This window comes from Ahaetulla prasina, chromosome 1, assembly GCF_028640845.1.
Source record: "Ahaetulla prasina isolate Xishuangbanna chromosome 1, ASM2864084v1, whole genome shotgun sequence".
In the NCBI taxonomy this organism is placed as follows: domain Eukaryota; kingdom Metazoa; phylum Chordata; class Lepidosauria; order Squamata; family Colubridae; genus Ahaetulla; species Ahaetulla prasina.
This window is the reverse complement of record NC_080539.1, coordinates 303859853-303881961: the sequence shown is the minus strand read 5'-3', so window position 1 is coordinate 303881961 and position 22109 is coordinate 303859853. Positions and strand designations below refer to the sequence as shown.

Sequence of the window (22109 nt, the reverse complement as noted above, 5' to 3'; positions counted from 1 at the left end):
AATTTAATTAATTTAAACATTAATTAATGTTTAATTGTTTAATACCATTGTTTAATACTTGGCCTGCAGTTTGTCAAATTATATTATTTCTTTTGCATGGGCTGATTCTCTGCAGTCTGGTCAATTTCTTTTATTGTGTTTCAATCCTGCTTCTGTTGATTGTGTTGTGTTGTGTTTCAATCCTGCTTCAGTTTCTTGTGTTGTGCTTCAATCCTGTTGAAATGAGTAACATTCCTTTCCTTTGAGCTAGATAGCTTTAAAGGGGTATTGTTTAAGGGCAGGAATAGTTCCCTAAAGGGGTATTGTTTAAGGGCAGGCTTGACAAGATCGTGTAAAATGGGAGAGTGGCACTTGTTACATATATGAGGTAAAATAAATTGAAGTGGGCTTTCCATTAATACAGTAATACAGTACAGTCAATAATACAGTAACAAACCAGTTGTTTACTTAATAATTGTGAGGAATGAGTAGGATATAAGGGAGGGAAATGTGAAACATGTTAATAATGCAAATATGGGGCTGGACTTCAAAGTACATTCAGATGGAACTGAAGTTAACCTATATTCTGTTGAACCAAACTGAGGTAAACCAAAATATTTTTGAAGATAAATTTCAAAAAATGATTTGTAGCTTCAATGCAAACATTCACAAAACACCTCTGTCTTTTATTCTTGGCAAATAGATTGCATTCTAAACTTGATCATCAAACATGTGTTATGATTTAGAACTGAATAGTTCATATAATGAGTTACATATTGTCCAGTCTACACACACAAACACATTCCTTAACCCATTTAAAATGAAAATTTAGGGTCAGTTATTCATTATTGTTCAGTCCTACTGTGTTTGTTTGTTTGTTTGTTTGTTTGTTTGTTTTTAAAACTCGGTTAAGCCAAAACTTTTTTTTTAAGTACAATTTTTTATTTTTAATTACATGAAAATATAACTTTACTGGGACAGACAGTCTTCCTGGCTTGAAAACATATCTTGTAAGGTGTCTATTGGCTAACTTAAACAGATATTTCTGAGGTGGTTATATGACCAAATACGATTTTCAGTAAAAAGTATAAAGTAACTTATATAAGACCCGATCAGTATATTTTGTAGGTATATAAGATTTGGTGATACTAAACAGAAAAATATCTTGTAGACAAAGAAAGTTAACATGCAGGTTTTGCTTCACCTTGCAATTTTCATCTTGCAAAATAGAAAAGCTTTATGATATAGCCTCCAGATATGCAAAAATATTCCAACTTGCTTTTTATGTTTTTAATAATTTTCTGAATATGTATCATCCGTTTTAATAATTAGTACTGGATTTTTTCTTAGTGTATCGCACACAGTGAATTTGTCTGTCTTCCATTGTTGAATAATATAAATAAATAAATAAATAAATAAATAAATAAATAAATAAATAAATAAATAAAATATTCTGTTTGGGTTCAGCATCCATTTGAGCATGTGATTTTTAACATGTTTAGTCTCTGAATCATATTTCAGAAGCAACTTATATATAAGCTGTCAACGGTCCAATTGACAAACCCAACCAAAGCAGGCACGGTCGAGACAACTCTATCTTGACTATAATCTCTGAATGCAAAACTTTATTAAGTACATCATTTCAGCACTGATGAGGGCAAAACCGGATCTAGCTAATTACCGCGCAAACCCACATAATTAAAGTATAGGATTCTTCCTATCCCTATTAGTGCAGGTCACATTGTCCAATGGAATGTCATTGTATTGTTATGAGAAAAAGTCTTTAGTTTTTGCAAACATCTGCCAAAGCATCCTTGGTTCTCACGTCTTGTCTTCTTGATGTCTGGAGCCTACATTCCATCTCACTCTTCCCTCCCCCCCTGGGTTCATTGGCAAGCGATCATGGTCACAACAGGAAAAACATGCTGTGAACTTGAAATAAGCCTTTGAAAATGTTCTGTCATGCTTTATAAGTATTTCAAATTCAATTAACCTCCGAACATAATGTCTTGATTTTCTAATCCCTTGGAGATTATACTGTTCATTTGAAGCTAGTATCTCACTGAACAATCTGGCAAGTCCCTCCCTGTCACATAGCTGGATCAGTTTACCACGGCCACCATGCTCCATGGATTTTAAAATTCCATATTTAATCTCAATTGGCCACCAAGCCAAGGATCAAACAGAGGATCCTGGATATTAGTACTTAATATCCTTGATATAGAGGCATTTGATAATATCAAATCCTTAAATGGTTGGCCCAGAACCAAAATGACTTTTCATTTCACTTAAAAAATATCTAACTGTGGATGTGACACAAGACCAAAGAACAGCCCTCACCAAATCAAGATTTAAGCTCCTAGATGTTATCGTAAAACACAGGTGATTTCATCAAATAACCTTACTCAGAGATGATATGTGGATTTGGCATGCTGCAAATAGAGGAGATCACTCACATCCTCTGGACTGCTAACTATATATTTCAATTAGAGCACAGCATTTAAAGTCATTAACTGACTGGACAGCCCATTGGGATCATTAGTAGGCTCTTTTACTTCCTCCAAGTTACATAGGCAATAAGACAGCCTGCCAAATGTATAGTGTAAACCATCCAACTGAGAGTTTTCTATCAAGATCAGAAGGGAGTCAGCTGCCAGAAGGATGATCTTATCTATTATTCTACTGAATATGTTTATATATCTCAATGCACTGTTATTTTATCCTATTTTCTTTGACATAGCCATTTATCCTATAAACTAAACAAAATTTGAAGCTATCAAAGCTTCTTACCATTTCCAAGAAGAAAGTCTAGAATAAGGTTGGCGCACCATCTGTAGTTATTGTTAAGCTCATTGGTTCCTGAGCTGCAATGTACACAGAATCTGTGAAGATACTTTTTCCCTTGAGCAATCTATCTTCCAATTCATTTGGGCTATTTGTATGCTTGGGGAAAATCCATCTATCTCAATTGACCGGAAAAATGCTAAAATGGTGTACTGTATTGTGTATTGCTATCCATATATTTATTTATTATTATGGTTGGTCAAAGTCAGCCAAATGTTTAGTTTGGGTTTGACAGTCCCAACCAAAGGTGCTTTTTCAAGAGGCAACTGGACTTTCTTGTTTTTCTTTGAAGATGTTTCACTTCTCATTCAAGAAACTTCTTCAGCTCTGACTGGATGGTGGGGAATAAAAGGATTTATATTCCTTCCAGACAGCTGGTCATTTGCATTCTTTTAGAGAGTCATTGAGGCCACTTGAAGGTTTGTCTGTGATGTCAGGGTCACCTGAGTAGTGCAAATGAGTGTGGAACTTTCTTGGAACTGCTGAAACTTTGGATTTGACATTTTTATCTGCCCTTCTCAAGGACAGGCATAGGCAGATGTTGTTTGATGGTATTAAGGTATCACAGATTGTAAGCTGTTCCAAATAAAGCTGCCTTTTGCAATTGACTGATGGTAATTTTGTCAATTCCGATGGTATTCAAGTAGTCCTCCAGATATTTTGGGATTGCACCCAAGGTATCTAGTACAATCTTTGCTTTTTCTTTCTTTTTTTGCCACGTTCTATTTGCAGCTCTTTATATTTTGTGATTTTCTTCAGTTCTTTCTCTTCTCTTCCACTGTCTCCTGGTACAGTCACTTCCATTGTTCAAGCTTTTTTGTTTTCTTATCAACAATTGTTAAAGCTGGGGTGTTATGGGGCAGGTGCTTATCCGTTTGAATTCTAAAGTTCCAGAGCACTTTAACTTCTTCATTTTGTATTACTTTGCCTATTTTGTAGTCCCACCAATTTTTGCTTGCAGGCAAATGGTATTTATTGCAGATATTCCAATGCATCATTGTTGCTGCTTTGCCATTCATTTGCTGTTTGTCTGTTTGTTTTCTTGATTCTGGCTTTGTATGGATTTCTTCTTAAGGATTGGTCTTGTACAGCCAGACTGAGGCTAATCTCAGTTTCTTTTTTTCAATTTTCCTGCTTTTAGTCATTGCCAGGTCTTTTTATTATCTGCTTTGCCTGCTATTTTTTTAGTAGTGGTCAAGTAATACTTTGTCTTGCCTTGTTTCTTTTCTATTCTTTTTGGTTTGTTGCAGTCAGCCAGATGTTCAGACTGGATTTGACATTTTTATCCATGTGTCGAGTAATTCCCAAGCACCTAAATTTATTGTCATTACAGCTCAGCAGAATAGTAGGGTGTTCAGGGTAAGAAAAACAAGTTGTTTGTTAAAAATCGGTAGAATAGCCAACCAGTGATATCTGCTATATCAGGCAAATATAACAATTAGGCTCCTGGAACACCCTTCTTAAAAATAACTGTAGTGGAAGAGTCATTTCTATATTTGGGCATTTGCCAATCAAAATGCAGAGATTTTCTTAGAAGTAGTTTTCTTTTTTTTTTTTTTTATTCAAAAAGTTTTTATTAGTCAAAAAAGGTTTATACAAATACATATCAGGTATGGTAAATTTTCATTTTTCTTATCTAAAATAAGAATTTTACTCAAATTTTTTAACACATACAACAGCCATAAGGCAAGCAGGTGACACGAAGTAGCTAAGTTTGCAAATTTTAAATACGTAATAAAGAAGAGTCAAGAATAAACAGAATATCGTACAAAAGAGAATAAGGAAAACCAACACAATCCCAAATATCTTTATCACTTCCTAGTTTTGGATCTCAGAACTCTGGGTTCAGCCTGACCCAACTCCAGGGCCGCAACAGCGGCAGCCGCTCAGCCCCATGATCTATAACCTCCCTTCTTCAATTCCTGGGTCATCTGATTCCAGGAAGGCTTTGTGTTCCTCCACATAGGCCGTAGCCTCCGCAATTGTACTGATTTTTTCGTAATGCCCTCCCGGAAAATCATCAATCCCTCTGGCATCAGCCATCTGAAGCCCACTCCTTCTGGTACAATTTGCTTGACAAAAATAATATTTCTTTCTTTTTCACGTACCTGTCTGGGAATCTGCCTCAGAATGGCTATCTCCTGCCCCTGTAAATCAGTGCCCCACTCCTATGTTTTCTAAGAATTTCATCTCTCGTCTCTCTTCTCACAAATTTGACATGAACCTCTCTGGGAACTGCATGCGTGCGTGCATATTGAATTAACTCTATAAACTCGATCCACATCCCAATTCATGAAATCAACACCTCTCCCAAGAAATTCTCCCAACAATTTAGTCACAACATCTCTCAAGTCTTCTTGGTCCACTTCTTCCAAATTTTGAAACCTAAGGAAATAAGACATTTTATCCATCTGTAGTCCAAGCACAGCATTGCCTGTCGTCTCCTCTCTTTTCTGCACTGCCCGCATCTCACCCTCCAAACCTTCCACTTTCTGCTTGTTTTCTGCTGAAACTTGTTGAGTATCCTTTAAATCCTTTTGGATAGTCACAATTTCTGCTCTTATTTCATCCAATTTCTTGTCCATATTAGATAACTTTTCCAAAATTCTCTCCATCTCTCCAGCAGTTGGTCTCTGACCTTTTGCCATTAAGGAAAAAAAAATACAAAATCCTCAGGCAGGCACCTTAGAAGTAGTTTTCTGAATGAATTCAAAGGACAGCCCATCTTGAACATATTATAAGAATTATATAATCTATATAATAATTATATTATTATAATAATCTCAATGTGATGCAATCTTTTTTGTGTGTGCGTGTGCATGTGTGCATGTATGCACACATGCAAACAGCTTTAAATCAATTGTCTAGACCCAGGGGTCTGCAAACTTGGCTCTTTTAAGACTTATGGACTTCAACTCCCAGAGTTCCTCAGCCAGCTTTGCTTTGCTGGCTGAGGAACTCTGGGAGTTGAAGTCCACAAGTCTTAAAAGAGCCAAGTTTGCAGACCCCTGGTCTAGACTAATCCTTGCAGTTTTCTTTGCAATGTTTTTTGGAAGTGATTTGTCTTAGGTCTGAGAGCACGTGAATAGCTTGAGGCCACCCACCTGATTTTGTGCACCGTGGGATTAGAACTCATAGCTTCTCCCTTTCTAGCCTGATGCCTTAATCACTACATGAAACAGGCCCTTGATACAATTTTGCTGTTGTTTTTCATGAATTTGGCTTTGATTACTTAATAACATTTTTAAATTGCTACCATACAGAAAGCACCACACAGAAAGCAAGTTCTTAACACAAGGGTTTAATGAGTAGAGGATCCTAACAGGTACAGAAATAATAGCATTAAGAGTATAGAATTCAATTTGTGCCTTCAAGTCAGTTTTGATTCTTGATGACTGCCCCCTGCAGTTTTCTTAGCAACTTTTTTCAGAAGTTGGGTTCCCTTGCTATCTTCCTAGGGCTGAGAGAAGTGACTGGCCCAAGACCACCCAATTGGCCTTAGGGCAAAGCCAGGACTGCTATTCACAGTCTCCAAGTTTATACTGCTTTACTGCTTCCTGCTTTAACTACTATACTACTGCCATAAGTATGAAACAAAAACAAGTCTATAAAGCAAAATGGCTTTATGCAATTATGATATATATTATGCATTTGCAACTTCATGTACTGCTTACTTTATAGGTACCCACATCAGTTTATTTAAATAAAGGTTTTATAACTTTTTAATACGGTAATTAATCCAATACTTATTTGAGTCACTGTAGCTTAGACAGATTGCAATTTATAATATTTTATTTAAATAAGATTGTGTGGAGTAAAGAATCATGTGCATTATAATTATATTCATAACTAACAGGCAAATTTTTGAATAACAGAAATCTGAATAAATGGAAGACACTATATAAGACATGATCCAAATATGCAACTGTATTAAATAGTAATTATAGTACAATTCAACCAACTTCAATTATTTTACATTAGCTGTCCTTTTTTTTAATCAGAGCTTGGAGTTCTTATGTGTATGTTTCCTTTTACAAGTCAAGGAAGGCAATTTCATGATGATGGCTGAGATAACTGAGCTTGTTTCTTCCGTTCTACCACCTTGTGTAAAACCCCCAAGATTGTGTTTGCATTATTCTGAACATTATAGTTGGTTAGATTTAACAGCTTGTTAAAGTCCTCCTCCTGCAGTGAGACCTGTCTTGTAGAATACGGTGAAAAGGCACTTGAGACATCAACATTGCCTTGTGGCAATTGAGCTGCATTACGTTCTATGCCTGCAGAAGAAGAAAAAAGAAGATAGACTAATTATGATACAAAAATATGACATGGGATTGAAGGTTACCTTGTACTATGCTCTTTAATTGACCAAACTAACACTAATCAGAAACCCACCAGAGAACATAACTGTAATGTATCTTTAAGGGTTTTGGAGGGAAAATAGAGCGGGAAATAGCACGTTGCTAATTGGCTGAAGCCTCCAGCTGAACTGTATATAAGGAGGGGTTTTACCGTTTGCTTTTGCTGGGTTCACTATAAACTAAAGAGCTGTTGTTACTCATCTGGTCTCCTGCCTCGTTATTGCCCGAATCTAACACTGGCAACGAAGGTGGGATCTCGAGGCAAAAGAGCACCAGGAACGAACCCAGCAAAATAAGGGCGGTTAGCAACAATGTCCTCGGCTGAAAGGAACTATAGCCAGTTGGATAGGGAAGCCTTGGCCATAGTCTCCGGGGTAAAGAAGTTCCATGAATATGTTTTCGGTCGCGACTTCGAAATCGTCACAGACCATAGACCCTTACTAGGGTTGCTGGCGGGCGACCGTAGCGCCCGTGGCACTTTCGCCCAGATTGACCCGATGGACTATCTTTCTGGCTGCATATTCTTACAAACTGCTACATCGGCCAGGAAAGGAGTTAGGGCATGCAGACGCCTTGAGCAGATGCCCTTTACCAGCGACTATCGAAGACCCCACTCCGGGCACACCCGTCTTGTTAATTGACTCTTTGGACTCTGGTCCAGTCACTTCCAAGGAGGTGGCTCGGGCTTCTTACAAGGACATTACATTAAGGACTGTAATGGGTTGGGTGCAAAGAGGATGGCCCGCTGCGCCGGGTGAGCGTTTTAGGGAATATGTAAAAAAGCGCGGGGAATTGTCGGTGCAAGGGGGGTGTTTGCTCTGGGGGGATAGAGTGGTGGTCCCAGAGAAATTGCGGAAAAAAGTTCTGGAACTTCTGCACGAAGGCCATCCTGGAATCGTGAGAATGAAGGGTTTAGCCAGGAGCTATGTGTGGTGGCCCTTGATGGACATGGAGATTAGCGATAGGGTTGGGAAATGCCAAGCATGCCAGGAATCCAGACCACTACCACCAACGGCCCCAATCCGAGAGTGGGAGAAACCCCAGGGCCCATGGTCCCAAATCCATATCGACTTTGCTGGCCCTTTCCACGGCCAAACATTCTTAGTGGTGGTAGACGCATTTTCCAAATGGCTGGAAATCATTCTAATGAAATCCATGACCGCAGAGGCTGTAATTTCAGTCCTGCGGCACCTTTTTGTAACACACGGGTTACCAGACACACTCGTTTCAGACAACGGGCCACAGTTCACAGCGACCCTTTTTGAGGGGTACTTGGCGGAAGAGGGCATCCGGCATGTCCTCTCGGCGCCTTTCCACCCTGCGACGAACGGCCTTGCAGAGCGTTTCGTCCGGAGTGCAAAAGAGGCATTGTCCAGAATCAGACCCGGGGATTGGCAATTAAAAATTGACACCTTCTTAGCGGTACAACACAGAACCCCTTGTGTAGCGACTGGCCGCAGCCCAGCAGAGCTACTGATGGGGAGAAAGCTTAGATGCCCGTTAGACCGGTTAAACCCGAACTACACACCAGACGGGTACAAAACAACACCGGGCAAAACAAGAGAATTGACAGTAGGGAGTTCCGTATGGGCACACAATTATGGTGAAGGCCCAAACTGGCAAAAGGGAACAATCCTAGAAACAACCGGGCCCAAATCATATCTCGTAGAAATAGAGGATGGCCGGGTTTGGAAACGCCACATAGACCAGTTAAGAAAAAGAATAGCCACCAGTCTAGAAACAGACGAAACAGGCCCTGACTATCCAATGATTGAATCCACAGCTAACTCAAACCTGAGAAAACCGCAGGACTTATCTGAGTTCCAGCGACAACAACCGGTCCCTCCGAAGGAAAGCAGGAACGACTCTGCAAGTAATCCAAGGCCGGATGGCCTGGAGGAGGAGCTGAGAGGAACGAACAGTCCCTCCGGCCAGCTCGACTCACTCCCAGATAATGAACTGCGCAGGTCCGAAAGAGTTAGGAGACGCCCTGCGTACTTACGTGACTACGTAGAAAAATAATTATTCATTTTATGTAAATAGGGGTAAAAAGTTTTCTGGGAGGGGAGGAGTGTAATGTATCTTTAAGGGTTTTGGAGGGAAAATAGAGCGGGAAATAGCACGTTGCTAATTGGCTGAAGCCTCCAGCTGAACTGTATATAAGGAGGGGTTTTTACCGTTTGCTTTTGCTGGGTTCACTATAAACTAAAGAGCTGTTGTTACTCATCTGGTCTCCTGCCTCGTTATTGCCCGAATCTAACAATAACGTAATATAATGCCCTTACATTCCTGTTCTCTAAGAAGGAAGAAGTGTTAATAACAATTCCTTCATCTATTGATCTAATCACTTTTTAAAACTATTCAGTTTGATAGTCAGGACTAGAGTCTGTTTCATACATCACTCTAAGTCACTGTTTGTTTAATAATGTTTGTACTGCAATTAGGATTTATAGTTCACAATAACTAGTTTCATACATTGTATTAAGTGAAATCATACTATAGTATTGTGTAATGTATGTATGAACCAGTGGTGGGATTCAGCCAGTTCGCACCACTTCGGGAGAACCGGTTGTTAATTTTCTGAGCAGTTTGGCAAACTGGTTGTTGGAAGAAATCATTGGGGCAGAGAATCGGTTGTTAAATTACTTGAATCCTACCACTGGTATGAACCCAGGTTTATATACTGAAGCAGAAAATTGTACAGGTTAATGATGTGTTGTCCTTTCATATGTTCTGAATCTTTCACCATTCAGCTTAATTGAATGAGTCAGGTTCTAGTGTTCCAAACATGAAAATGATTTATTTGCTTTCTCCACACAATAAATTGTTTTATATAATTTTCTTTCTTATTTTTTTCTGACTAAAAGAACTCAACTTTTCCTGTTAAATCAGTTCTTTAATCAATGAGTTTGTCCTGGATCAGGCAGTATCTAAACCCATTGAGATTAAACACCTACTAGAAGAGTACTTTCTATTGTATTGTACTATTAACTCACCAGGTGCAATATATCTTTGGAAGGTGTCATTCACTAGCGGGAAATAAAGCAGGATAGGAGCTTCAGGATTGTTTGTATCTTCAAAGACGTAGCATTCTTTTAGATTTTTCTTTTCTTCCTCATTTAGCAAAATCTTGGGAAATGGAATTCCTTGTGATGAGAAATATGTGGAGGCATGTTCCAGAGGCTTAAAAAGCACAGTAACAGCCAACGTTAGCAAGCACAAAAAGACATCCAAACAGGATTTTTAATGCAGACATTGATTTGAAATCATAATGTAATAAGCACAAAGTACAATGGTAATTCTTAGAATGAAAACAGTCTTTTAAATCCCCACTTTCTTTCTTAGTGCTGGCTAATACTAGTTATTAATAATTGGTTATGATCAGATCTGAAATTCAAGTTGGCCAGATTCTGAAATTCAACAATATTAGGAATGTTTTCCAGGCCTGCAAGTGAATCCTAATATTTTAGAAAAACAGAAACATGATTTTAAATAGTCTAGGTGGAAATCAGATGAAAATAAATCAAAGCTGATAGCAATTTACTTTGGGAAAGAAAAACAAAAAAGTACAAGTATAGGTTGCAGAATATCTGACTTGAGAAAAGAATCTGTGAAACAGATTTCAATTGATTGCAACCTGTTTCTGGCACTGTATCTGGTTCTCAGCATTGCAGTTTTAGGACATTTCAGAAAAACTGAAATAGAAACAAAGAATGGCAACAAGGAGGATTTTGGAGGACTGAAAACTAAAATTTACAAGAGATTGAGAGAATGATGAGATATATTTAACCTTGAGAAAATATGAATGTGGCAATGTCTAGATGTATTGTGTTATAGATTAGTCAATTCCTATTATTTTTATACAATACAAAGAATTATTATTTTATTACAAATAAAATCAGCATTATCTCTTCTAACCTTGGTTTGTGACCCTCCAGTATAATTGAAATGCAGAATAACATCCACTTTCCTCTCTGGTCTGAGAAGTGGAGGGCAGCTGGTATCAAAGAAGAAGGCTGTATCTACAAGTTCCAAATGTTCTGTAGTATCTTTCAGTTGATTAGGGGATTCATCAAGCATTGTATCTATAAAATACATCACAAAAGTAAAATCAATACCCATAAGTCCTCTTCAGACAAAGACAAATGCTCATAAATTTCCTTCTTGCTAATACCTATCCTACCGTGGATTTATTTGCTTCAACATGCAGTTCATTCTCATCAGGATCTATGGCCAATTTTTTTTAATCTCCTGACTTAATGAAGAGAACACTACTTATGGTATAGATGAGTAGTTGGAAAGAATCTTTTTCCTATTGCAGAGAGCAAGTTCAATTTCTATGATTCCCATGCATGCCATTCTAAGGACCAATTTATCTCCTAAACCATGTATTAAGTAGAGTCTCAGATTCAGCTATCTAGTGACATTTTTTTAAGATTTTAAAATTTGTATTTATTTATTTGTAAATGTTGTATCCCAGCCTTATTATTTTTACAAATAACTGAAGGGGGCAAACATATCCCACACAACTTCTTCTTCCTATAATATTGTCCCCACAACAGCAACCCTGTGAGGGAATTGGGCTGAGAGAGAATGACTGGTCCAGCATCACCCACATGGTTTTCATGGCTAAGTCAAGACAAGTACACATGGACTCCTGCTTTCTAGCCTAGTGCTTTAACTAGGGCCAGGGTACTTACGGGACCGCCTACTGCTACCACACGCCTCCCACCGACCCGTACGCTCACACAGAGAGGGACTTCTCAGAGTGCCATCTGCCAAGCAATGTCAGCTGGCAGCCCCCAGGGGAAGGTCCTTCTCTGTGGGGGCTCCTACCCTCTGGAACGAACTTCCCCCTAGCTTGCATCAATTGCCTGACCTCCGGACCTTTCGCCGCGAGCTGAAGACGTACTTGTTTATTCGTGCGGGACTGGCTTAGGAATTCTAAATTTTAATATTTTAATAGGGTTTGAATTTTAATTTATATTTAACATAAATTTTAAGGGGTTTTTTAACGGTCTAAATGTTTTAAATTTTTGCCAAACATATAATAAGTTTTTTAATTTCTGTTTTTAGTTGTAAATTGTCATTGTTTTATATTGGCTGTGAACCGCCCTGAGTCATCATAATAATAATAAAATAATAATAATAATAATAATAATAATAATAATAATAATAATAATAATAATAATAATAATAATAATAACAACCACTAGACCAAACATTTTATTGGTAATGAGAAAAATGCAATCAACTAGACAATTATTATTATTTATTATTATTATTATTATTTATTTGATTTTTATATCGCCCTTCTCCCGAAGGACTCAGGGCGGTGTACAGGCAAGATAAAACATACAATGTACAAATTAAAATGGAATTTAAAAAACTTATTTTAAAATTAGCCTGAAAAAATTAAAATATGCCATGAACTAAAAAACCCGTTTAAAATTAATAAAATTTACAAAATTTAAAAATTCAAATTCAAATTCAAGCCAGCCCCGCGCGAATAAAAAGGTGTGTCTGAAATTGTGGATTTCTAATGATACATAAAAACATTCAAATCCTACTGTGATACCTTTCCATTTAGTAAATTGTTGGTGCTGTACATATTCATTATGCATTTGGAGCCCTTTTAAAAAATTGTTATACTTGGACACTGCTGGACGATCTGTTAAAATATCCCGTAGAGTATTGGAAAGACCTCCAGCAGGAGTGAACATACGAGTTGGCATCTCATGGGGTCTCTCCGGTATATCAGGCACTTCATCTAAATACAAACAACAGAAATAAACTTCATCTAAATAATGAATAAGAATTTTGTGTAGTAGTGTATGATGCCATTCAGATGATCCTCAAAGATGAACAAATGACCATTAGCATGAGTAGTTTTTCCTTCTCTCACACATCTATATGCATCTTAAGCTCTACATTGAGTGTGAGTTTAAATATCAGTAATGCAACACACAAAAGCCTAGGTTGCATAATTAATTCCTGAATTTTATTTGTGTTTATTACGCCAAAAACAAGACTGTCTCCGGATGTTTTGCATCACAATTTCTGACGCTCCTTATAATTAGCAATGCTTGCTGGAACTTATTGGGTAAAACAATTTTACATTTATATCCACTATTGAAATGTTTCACCCATGCATGAATATTCACCAAGCAGATACTCTTCAGGACCACAAAGGCATGAGAAGGCTTCATAAAAGAATTAAGTAGTTTCGTGAACCAAGAAGGCTGTGAGGCATAATAATAAGCAAGTGGAATTTTTATATTGCAAAGATAATGATAGGTAACATTTCAAGTTTAACTGGAGCTAGCTGCTCTGCTCTAGCTAAACTATCTGGAGAAAGTGTGAAGCAGTGTCATACAGAAGAAACAAATATTCTTATATCATGTGTTTGCAAAGATATAAAAGATGGCTTTGCCCTTTGGAGCACCAACAAACCATTATCCAAAATTAACCTTTGCCCTCTTAACTAGTTGCATATGACTTTTTTTTTTCAGAGAAGTGTCTATTAAAATAATTTGTTTTTTAAAAAATCAAATTAGTGTGTTATTCCAAGATACTTTAAAGTACATTGCAGGTAAAGGGGGGAGAGAGATATTACAAAAATAGAGTAATTTGGATATAAAATTAGAGGTAAAAAATTAAAATCAGGTAATGCAGAAAGAGGGAAGCAAATAAAAAAAATGTTCATCGCAATATAAGATCTGAAAATTACAAAATGATCATTCCCTTTTTCCAAAATATTATTTTAGTTTGCATTAAATAAATGTATTTTTGCTGGGAAATGGTGGTAGTCCAAATGGTACATTATTAAGTGTCGATTATGTAATGGTATACTGTATTTCTTCCCTTTTTTGTGATCTGAATAAGTATTCCTCGGTATGAGGTTATCTGTACTTTCAGTTTGTGCAGGCAAGACAGATAAATGCCGTAAATATAAAAAATGTCAGCCAGTTAAATTCTGAATTCTAATTTTGGAACAACTTTTCATAGCTTACCAATCTCTGTGACAGTATCTTGGGTCCACCTGTTCCAGAAATCTTCTGAATTGTCTGCTGCATGCCAGGCATCTAATAGATTCTTGGAAAATACACTACTCCACATTCCTTTGAAAGGAAGAGATCAATGATGTTAAATCATTTTTCGCCTTGAAATTTTATTTTAGTGTTGAGATAGAGACAGAAACAATGTTCTGGGCATGAACTGTTTGGTACACACAATAGGTAGTTTTGGGAAGTCCATGTCTGCACAGAAACATACATATTTTGTTTTAGGGCTGGGCATGGATCCAGAATATGCACAATTTGATTAGAAGATGTTTTGGGATGGACAAGGTGGGAAAAGGTATGGCCAGTGATTGTGATGGAAACTAAGAAGAGGTGGGGAAAGGAAAGTGCTGGAAAGATCATGGGAAGGAGTGAGTGGCCCAGTTGAATATGCCAAATTGCTGATGTGTGACAGCAACTCTCCCACCTCTCCTCCAAGCTTTCCAGGGTCTCCTTTCCCTACCTCAGCTGCCACCCTTGATGTCAAACACCAGATATCCAACCTGCCCGCTTCTCTCCTGCTGATAGATTGTGCTTGTATTCAAAAGTGATGTCATCATGTGATGCCAGTTAAGGGAAAATAGGAAAAGAAAGGAACTATAGAAATTGGTGAAGGAGCCCACAAGCCATGCATGGAAGGACTAACCTAGATCTTCTTGCTTCTATAGTTTGCCTTGATCAAAACATAGAACAACCAACATATTCCGGGATTCTATTTATTCAACCTATGGCCACCCAGAAAGCTTGGCTGAGAACATCTCTACACTGGAACTAAAAAAATCTCCCCGATTCAGTGGAATTCTTCACTGTTAATCTACTGGTTATACTTACAGAGTAGTAAGAGAATAATTGTGTCTAGCAATATTGTTACATAAATTGTCCAGAAAACAATTGTTAAGTATTACTGTTAAAATGCAGTCAGAATTGAAGCTATATTCTAAGCATAGCTATATTTGAAATATTTATAGCTTGTATTTTCTAGTTGCTTGTCTTGGAATAGTTAATGATAAATAATGAAGTGCTACCTTACTATTTTAATTTAATTTCATTAAGCATATCATCACATTCTGGGAGAGGGAGGGAGGGAGGGAGGGAGGGAGAGAGAGAGAGAGAGAGAGAGAACACCATATTTTCCTGCCTGTTTCTCATACTATTGTATGAAGATAGAGTTCTAGGTTTTTTAAATAATGCACACCCATAAGAAAGGAGGGAGCCCAAGGTTCTCTAATATAATAGTAGGTGTATTCAGCTGAGAATCTGGCTGGAAAGTGAGTCCAGTTCTTGCAAAAAAACCATTGGTATCTTCAACAAGGGAAAATCCCATCCACACACACCCCTTTCTTCTTGAGGTTGAAAAAAAGTCACCTTGCATAAAACATATCCTTGATTCTGGGAGTTTCTTCATTATGCGCCCCATGTAAAACTCGCTTCCAAAATTTTCAGCGGGAACAAAAGCTCCGTATTTTGGAAATCCTACTTCATACGGTGTGAATTCTAACCACTCTGTAATGAAAGTCAAGAAGAACACATTTAGTATCATATCTTTCCTATGCAGAGAAGGGATGCTTTCTTAAGTGAAACTACCAAAGACATTATTATGTTCAAGGAATTATATGTCTTTTCAGTGTGGACTGGCCTGACCTTAAGCATACATGAAAATCAACAATAATACAAATTTCAATATTTTCCAAATCCATTGTTAGTTCTTACACCTGAAGTAAATGTGTAAGAACATATGGATAAACATTTCAGATGGTCTATTACATTTATTATTATCTATGCTACAAAGAATTAGAAACACTTACAAACTATTTTGAAAAGATAATTCTGCGCTTTTTGCTTTTTGTCCTTTTCTTGGCTCAGATATGCTTTTTATCATCGCTGGCATGTATATCTTGGGCATATACATGCAAACATACAAGATATGTGTTATGTATTAACAGTTGTGCCTTTAAATATTTGAGCGGGAAATCAGCACGTTGCTGATTGGACGAAGCCTCCAGCAGAACTGTATAAAAGGAGAGGTTTTTCCCCCAGCCTGTCGCTGGGTTCACCCTATATTAAAGAGCTGTTGTCACTACCCTGGTCTCCAGCCTCGTTACTTCCCGAACATAACATTGGCGACGAGGATGGGATCTCGAGGCTAAGGGGAACCAGAACCGAGCTGAAGCACGCTAGTTCAACCCAGCAAACTCAGGGCAGAAAGCGGAAATGGCAAACACGCCGCCCGCACCGCATACAACCCGGCAAGGAGAAATGGGGAACATATATGACCCGTTTGAAAGCTTTCTAGAAGCCAACGAACTACAGGATCCTGATAACCGCAAACGGGCTTACTTCCTAAGCCATTGCGGGCCGGAGGTAATCGAGATTGCGGAAGCCCTGGCAGAGCCAACGCCGATACAATCGGTATCGTGGCCGACTCTGCAGACTTTGCTGAAGAACCATTTCGCACCGACGCCGTCCAAATACGTGCAGCGGTTCGAATTCGGAGAACGTAGACAGATGGAGGGCGAGTCCATCGGTGACTACATGGCCGCTTAAAGAAGAGCGCCCAAGGACTGCGGATACCGAGACTTAGACGAAGTGCTACTCGAGCAACTCATCCGAGGGGTCAAGGACATCCGCCTACGGCGACGACTGCTAGCCAGGAGCAACCTGACCCTAGCAACCGCTCTGGACGAAGCCAGAGCACACGAAATGTCTACTAAAGCAGCAGAGACCCTGCAAAAGCCTCTTCAATCCAAGGCGAGCGCAAAGCCAACGCCAGTACACCAGGAGGAGATTCAGTCCGAATCCGAAGTGAGGGCGAGGATGAGGAAGGGGTCTGCCGGACCGAGAAACGCGACACTGAGGACCGTGACGAGTGCGGTAGCTGCGGAGGGCAGCATCAGCGCCAACGCTGCAGGTTTAAAGATGCAACATGCCGGCGGTGTGGGAAGAAAGGACACTTAGCTCAGGTTTGCAGAGCGGCCCAACCTTCCCGCTGAAAATTCAAATCGAATCAAAACGCTGAACAGGAAAGGCGGCTCGAGATTGATTCAAACAAGAAACGCGCGAAGTCTAACCAAACGACTGTCATTATAGGCCGTGTCTCAACCAAAGTGGAAAAGAAGATTTTCACAAAGCCCAAGATCGAGGGAGTACGGTGCAGGCTTGAAGTAGACACGGGATCAGCGATCACCATCATGTCCTGGGACACTCTGGCGAAGTCGCTGCCGTCCGTCGCGAAGCGCCATCTGCAAGCACAGCGGCTACGAGTGCACGACTACCAGGGGAATCGCATCCCTGTTCGAGGGACCACCTCCGTCCGAGTCGAGTACGGCCCTCACAAAAAGACCCTGCCCATCACGATCGTCGAAGGAACTCTGCCCAGTCTGTTGGGACTAGACTGGTTTCGTGCCCTGGGCATGGGAGTGACTGGCATCTACAGAAGTGACTGCAATTTGAAAGACATTCTCTTTAACGAGTTCGAAGATGTCTTCAAGGACTGCCTGGGCAAGTACAAGGGGACCCCTATTTCCTTCAACTTAGACCCCCAGGTAGCCCCCATTAGGCTTAAGGCGAGGAGAGTCCCTTTTGCCCTAAAACCAAAATCGATAAGGAGCTGGACAAGCTCATAAATCAGGGGATTTTGGTGCCAGTCGATCACGCAAAGTGGGAGACGCCAATCGTCACCCCCATTAAACCGGACGGGTCAATTAGAATTTGCGCTGACTACAAGGCGACGCTTAACAAGGCCTTACAGAAAAGCGCGTACCGGTTCCGTGGTGCAACACTTATTGCACTCTTGGGGCAAGGGCAAGTCTTTGCAAAGTTAGACTTGGCCCAAGCCTACCAACAACTGCCAGTAGACGCCCGCACAGCCAAGCCCAAACGATTGACGCACAGGGGGCATTCAAGTGCACCCGATTGCAATTTGGGGTTAGTGTGGCACCAGGGCTGTTCCAAAACCTGATGGAACGACTACTGCAAGGGCTCCCAGGGTAGTTCCTACTGATGATGTCCTAATTTCAGGGAAAACATGGAGGAATTGGGGAGCGTTAAGAAAGGTCTTGAGCATTTTCCGGACAGCCGGATTAAAAGTCAAGACAAATAAATGTCAGATAGGGGTCGAATCGGTCGATTTCTTGGGCTACCGGATAGACAAGAAAGGAATTCACCCTACTGAGAGCAAGGTTAAGGCAATTAGAAGGCTCCAGCGCCCAAAAACAAAGCAGAGCTGCAGGCATTCCTGGGATTGGTTAATTTTACGCGGTCTTTTAAAGAACAAAGCAACTGCTATGGAACCGCTGCATAGGCTCTTAGGAAAAATACTGTTTGGTCTTGGGGAAAGTCAGAAAATAGGGCTTTTGAAGCAGTAAAGAACCTGCTCTCAAGTGATAGCCTGCTCATCCAATATCACGACTCACTACCCCTAGTGCTGGTTTGCGATCGTCCCCTTATGGGGTGGGGCTGTACTCAGCCATAGACTTCAAACGGCACAGAAGCCCCTATAGCGTTCTACTCTAGAACGATGTCCTCCCCAGAGAGGAACTACAGCCAATTAGACAAAGAAGCATTAGCCATTGTATCAGGGGTCAAAAATTCCATGAGTATGTCTTTGGGCGGAATTTTGAAATCGTGACTGACCACAGACCGTTATTGGGACTACTGGCTGGCGACGCCAACGCCTGTGGCACTGTCGCCACGCTTGACTCGATGGACTATATTTTAGCCGCTTACTCATACAAGCTGCAGCATCGACCGGGAAAAGAAGTGGGGCATGCAGACGCTTTGAGCCGATGCCCACTGCCAGGGGCGATCAAGACCCCACTCCGGGACACCCATCCTCCTTATTGACTCGTTGGACTCTGGCCCAGTCACATCAAAGGAAGTGGCTCGGCATCATACCGACATTGTGTTAAGGACTGTACTCGGTTGGGTACAGAGAGGGTGGCTGCGCCGGGCTTAACGGTTCAAAGAATTTGTTAAGAAACGTGATGAGCTCTCGGCTCAAGGGGTGCCTGTTATGGGGTGATCGTGTAATAATTCCTGTTAAGTTAAGGGCAAGGTATTGGACCTCCTCCACGAGGGTCACCCAGGCATCGTAAGGATGAAGGGTTAGCTAGAAGCTATGTATGGTGGCCACTCATGGACGCAGAGATTGCTGAGAGGGTAGGGAAATGCCAAGCTTGCCAAGAGTCCAGACCGCTACCCCAACAGCCCCAGTCAGAGAATGGGAAAAGCCCCAAGGGCCTTGGTCAAGAATCCACATTGACTTTGCTGGCCCCTTTCACGGCCAAACATTCCTAGTGGTGGTGGACGCATTTTCCAAATGGTTAGAGATCATACTTATGAAGTCCACCACAGCCGAAACAGTAATCGCAACCCTGCGCCACCTATTCGCAACTCACGGGTTGCCGGACACTCTGGTGTCCGACAAAGGGCCCCAAATCACCGCAGCCCACTTTGGAGAGTGCCTGGCAGAGGAAGGCATCCGACATGCCCTCTGCACCTTTCCACCCTGCGTCGAATGGCCTTGCAGAGCGTTCCGTCCGGAGCGCTAAGGAGGCATTGTCCAGGCTCAAGCCAGGTGACTGGCAAACAAAAATAGACTTTTTCCTAGCCGTCCAGCATAGAACCCCAAGCACAGCCACTGGGAAAAGCCCAGCCGAATTGCTAATGGGACGAAAACTCCGGTGCCCACTTGACGCTTGAACCCCCATTACACACCGGAGGGTAACAAGGGGGAGATAGAAAAAACAAGGGAAATGAGCATAGGCGACCGGGTGTGGGCCCGAAACTATGGGGACGGCCCTAGTTGGCTCGCAGGACAAGTAACAAGAGTAACAGGGCCAAAATCGTATGTGGTAGAGCTACCAGACAACCGAATGTGGCGGCGCCACATAGATCAGTTAAGGAAACGAATAACTGACCAAACCAACCAACAGAGACAGGTAATGACCAATACCACTTTGAATCCACAGCTGACAATGACCCGGGAGGCGCAAGACTTAGCTGAGGTCCCAGAGTTCCAGCGACGCCATCAGGTCCCGAGGGAAACAGCAAGGAAAATCCCAAAATTAATCCAAAGCCGGATGGCCAAGAAAAAGAGTCGGCCAATAATCCAGAGCCCGATGGCCCAGAGAAAGAGCTGGGAGGAGAAAACAGCCCCTCCGACCAGCTCAAAACACCACCCAGAACTGAACCGCGCAGGTCAGAAAGAACTAGGAGACGCCCAGGTTATTTGCGTGACTACGTCGAAAAATAACATGTAAATAAATATGTAAATAAGACCAAGTGTTTTCTGGGAGGGGAGGAGTGTTATGTATTAACAGTTGTGCCTTTAAATATTTGAGCGGGAAATCAGCACGTTGCTGATTGGACGAAGCCTCCAGCAGAACTGTATAAAAGGAGAGGTTTTTCCCCCAGCCTGTCGCTGGGTTCACCCTATATTAAAGAGCTGTTGTCACTACCCTGGTCTCCAGCCTCGTTACTTCCCGAACATAACAATATGCACATATAAACACAGTCTCTGAACCTGAATATATATTGTATTTCCAAACTGACATTTTGAGAAGTTGCCAGAGAGAATTAAAAACTTAAGAATCAAGGATCTTTAGATGTCCAAAAAAAATCTTTCTTATTCTGGTTTTGAAAAAGTGTTTGTAGCAGGCAGTTCATATCAATAAAGCATTAACAGAATCCAAATATTTTCTTAGCACAATGGTACCATGTAAAGGAAGTGTAAATTAAAAACAACTTATAAAGACTGTATTATTATTTTTCTTCTCTTCCTTACTAGTATCTATCTCTTCACACTTATTACTATAACCATATCTTTCAATTATATTGTTTTTATTTGCTTCCTAGTACGATTTGATAGCTTATTAGTAACCTTGACTATCACTAAGTGTTGTATCTTTTTATTCTTGATGAATGTATTTTATTCTCCTTATGTACACTGAGAGCACATACACCTGACAAATTCCTTGTGTGTCCAGTCACACTTGGCCAATAAAGAATTCTATTCTATTCTATTCTATTCTATTCTATTCTATTCTATTCTATTCTATTCTATTCTATTCTATTCTATTCTATTCTATTCAAGTCTAACATGAAGAGGCTAATAAGGCCCCAGATAAGCTAGTGATCTTGTACTTGAACTGAAATTGTCTCTCTCTCTCTGTGTATGATTATCATAATATGAATGGCTTATTTTTAATATTGATATTGAGCTATATGCGTAAGGATGTCCATGGGTTGGATGGACTTTCATGTAATGTTTTGGCACAATACTGACATGAGTTGCCATTGTCTTCCTCCTGGATAGTTTCTTTTTTCAACTTCCCAATCTGGCCTATAGTCCTTGGATTTCCCTATGCACTCCCATCTGAAGACTGACCAAGTCTAACCCTGCTTAGCTTTTCGTGAAATCAGTTAAATTTTGTTACCAATAGGTTGCAACTGTTGTAGGTTAAAACATTTGTATATGAAAGCCTCCAGTAAAGAACATACCTCTAAAATCTTTTGTGGTGATGTTGTCTTTCACATTGAGTGCCAGGTAGATTGGCAGCGGGTTCTGACCTTTGTTCACTGCCTGTCGTTGCTCTGAGAGTTTATGATGATTATTCTGTGTTTTGTGAAAAAAATAATAAGTGCATTATAATTTAAGTGAAATAGAAATTACAGCTGATATGTTCACGTAGGCCTCATAAACACCAACCACATTATTTTTCACAACACATGGTAAAATGTGTGAGAAGGAAGGATAAAGAAAATGGAATATTAGAAAAGAAGGGATAATATGGCAAATAATAGTATTGTGTGTGCGTAGTGTTGACTTCCAAAGTGTTGTAACACACACAAAGAAGATTAATTC

At 40.1% G+C, this 22109-nt stretch overlaps 1 protein-coding gene across 1 annotated transcript in view; it reads right to left on the bottom strand.

The window, feature by feature from the left end:
* Positions 1 to 6104: 6104 nt before the first annotated feature.
* LOC131187594 (cytosolic phospholipase A2 epsilon-like) overlaps positions 6105 to 22109 on the bottom strand; it is a 60954-nt gene continuing 44949 nt past the window's right edge. The window contains exons 14-20 of the mRNA XM_058162020.1: positions 21746 to 21860; positions 15611 to 15748; positions 14198 to 14305; positions 12763 to 12954; positions 11103 to 11269; positions 10181 to 10367; positions 6105 to 7100 (exon numbers count right to left, since the gene is read on the bottom strand). Coding sequence (XP_058018003.1) covers positions 6877 to 7100; positions 10181 to 10367; positions 11103 to 11269; positions 12763 to 12954; positions 14198 to 14305; positions 15611 to 15748; positions 21746 to 21860 — 1131 coding nt within the window. The 3' untranslated portion in view covers positions 6105 to 6876. The remainder of the gene's footprint in view (positions 7101 to 10180; positions 10368 to 11102; positions 11270 to 12762; positions 12955 to 14197; positions 14306 to 15610; positions 15749 to 21745; positions 21861 to 22109) is intronic.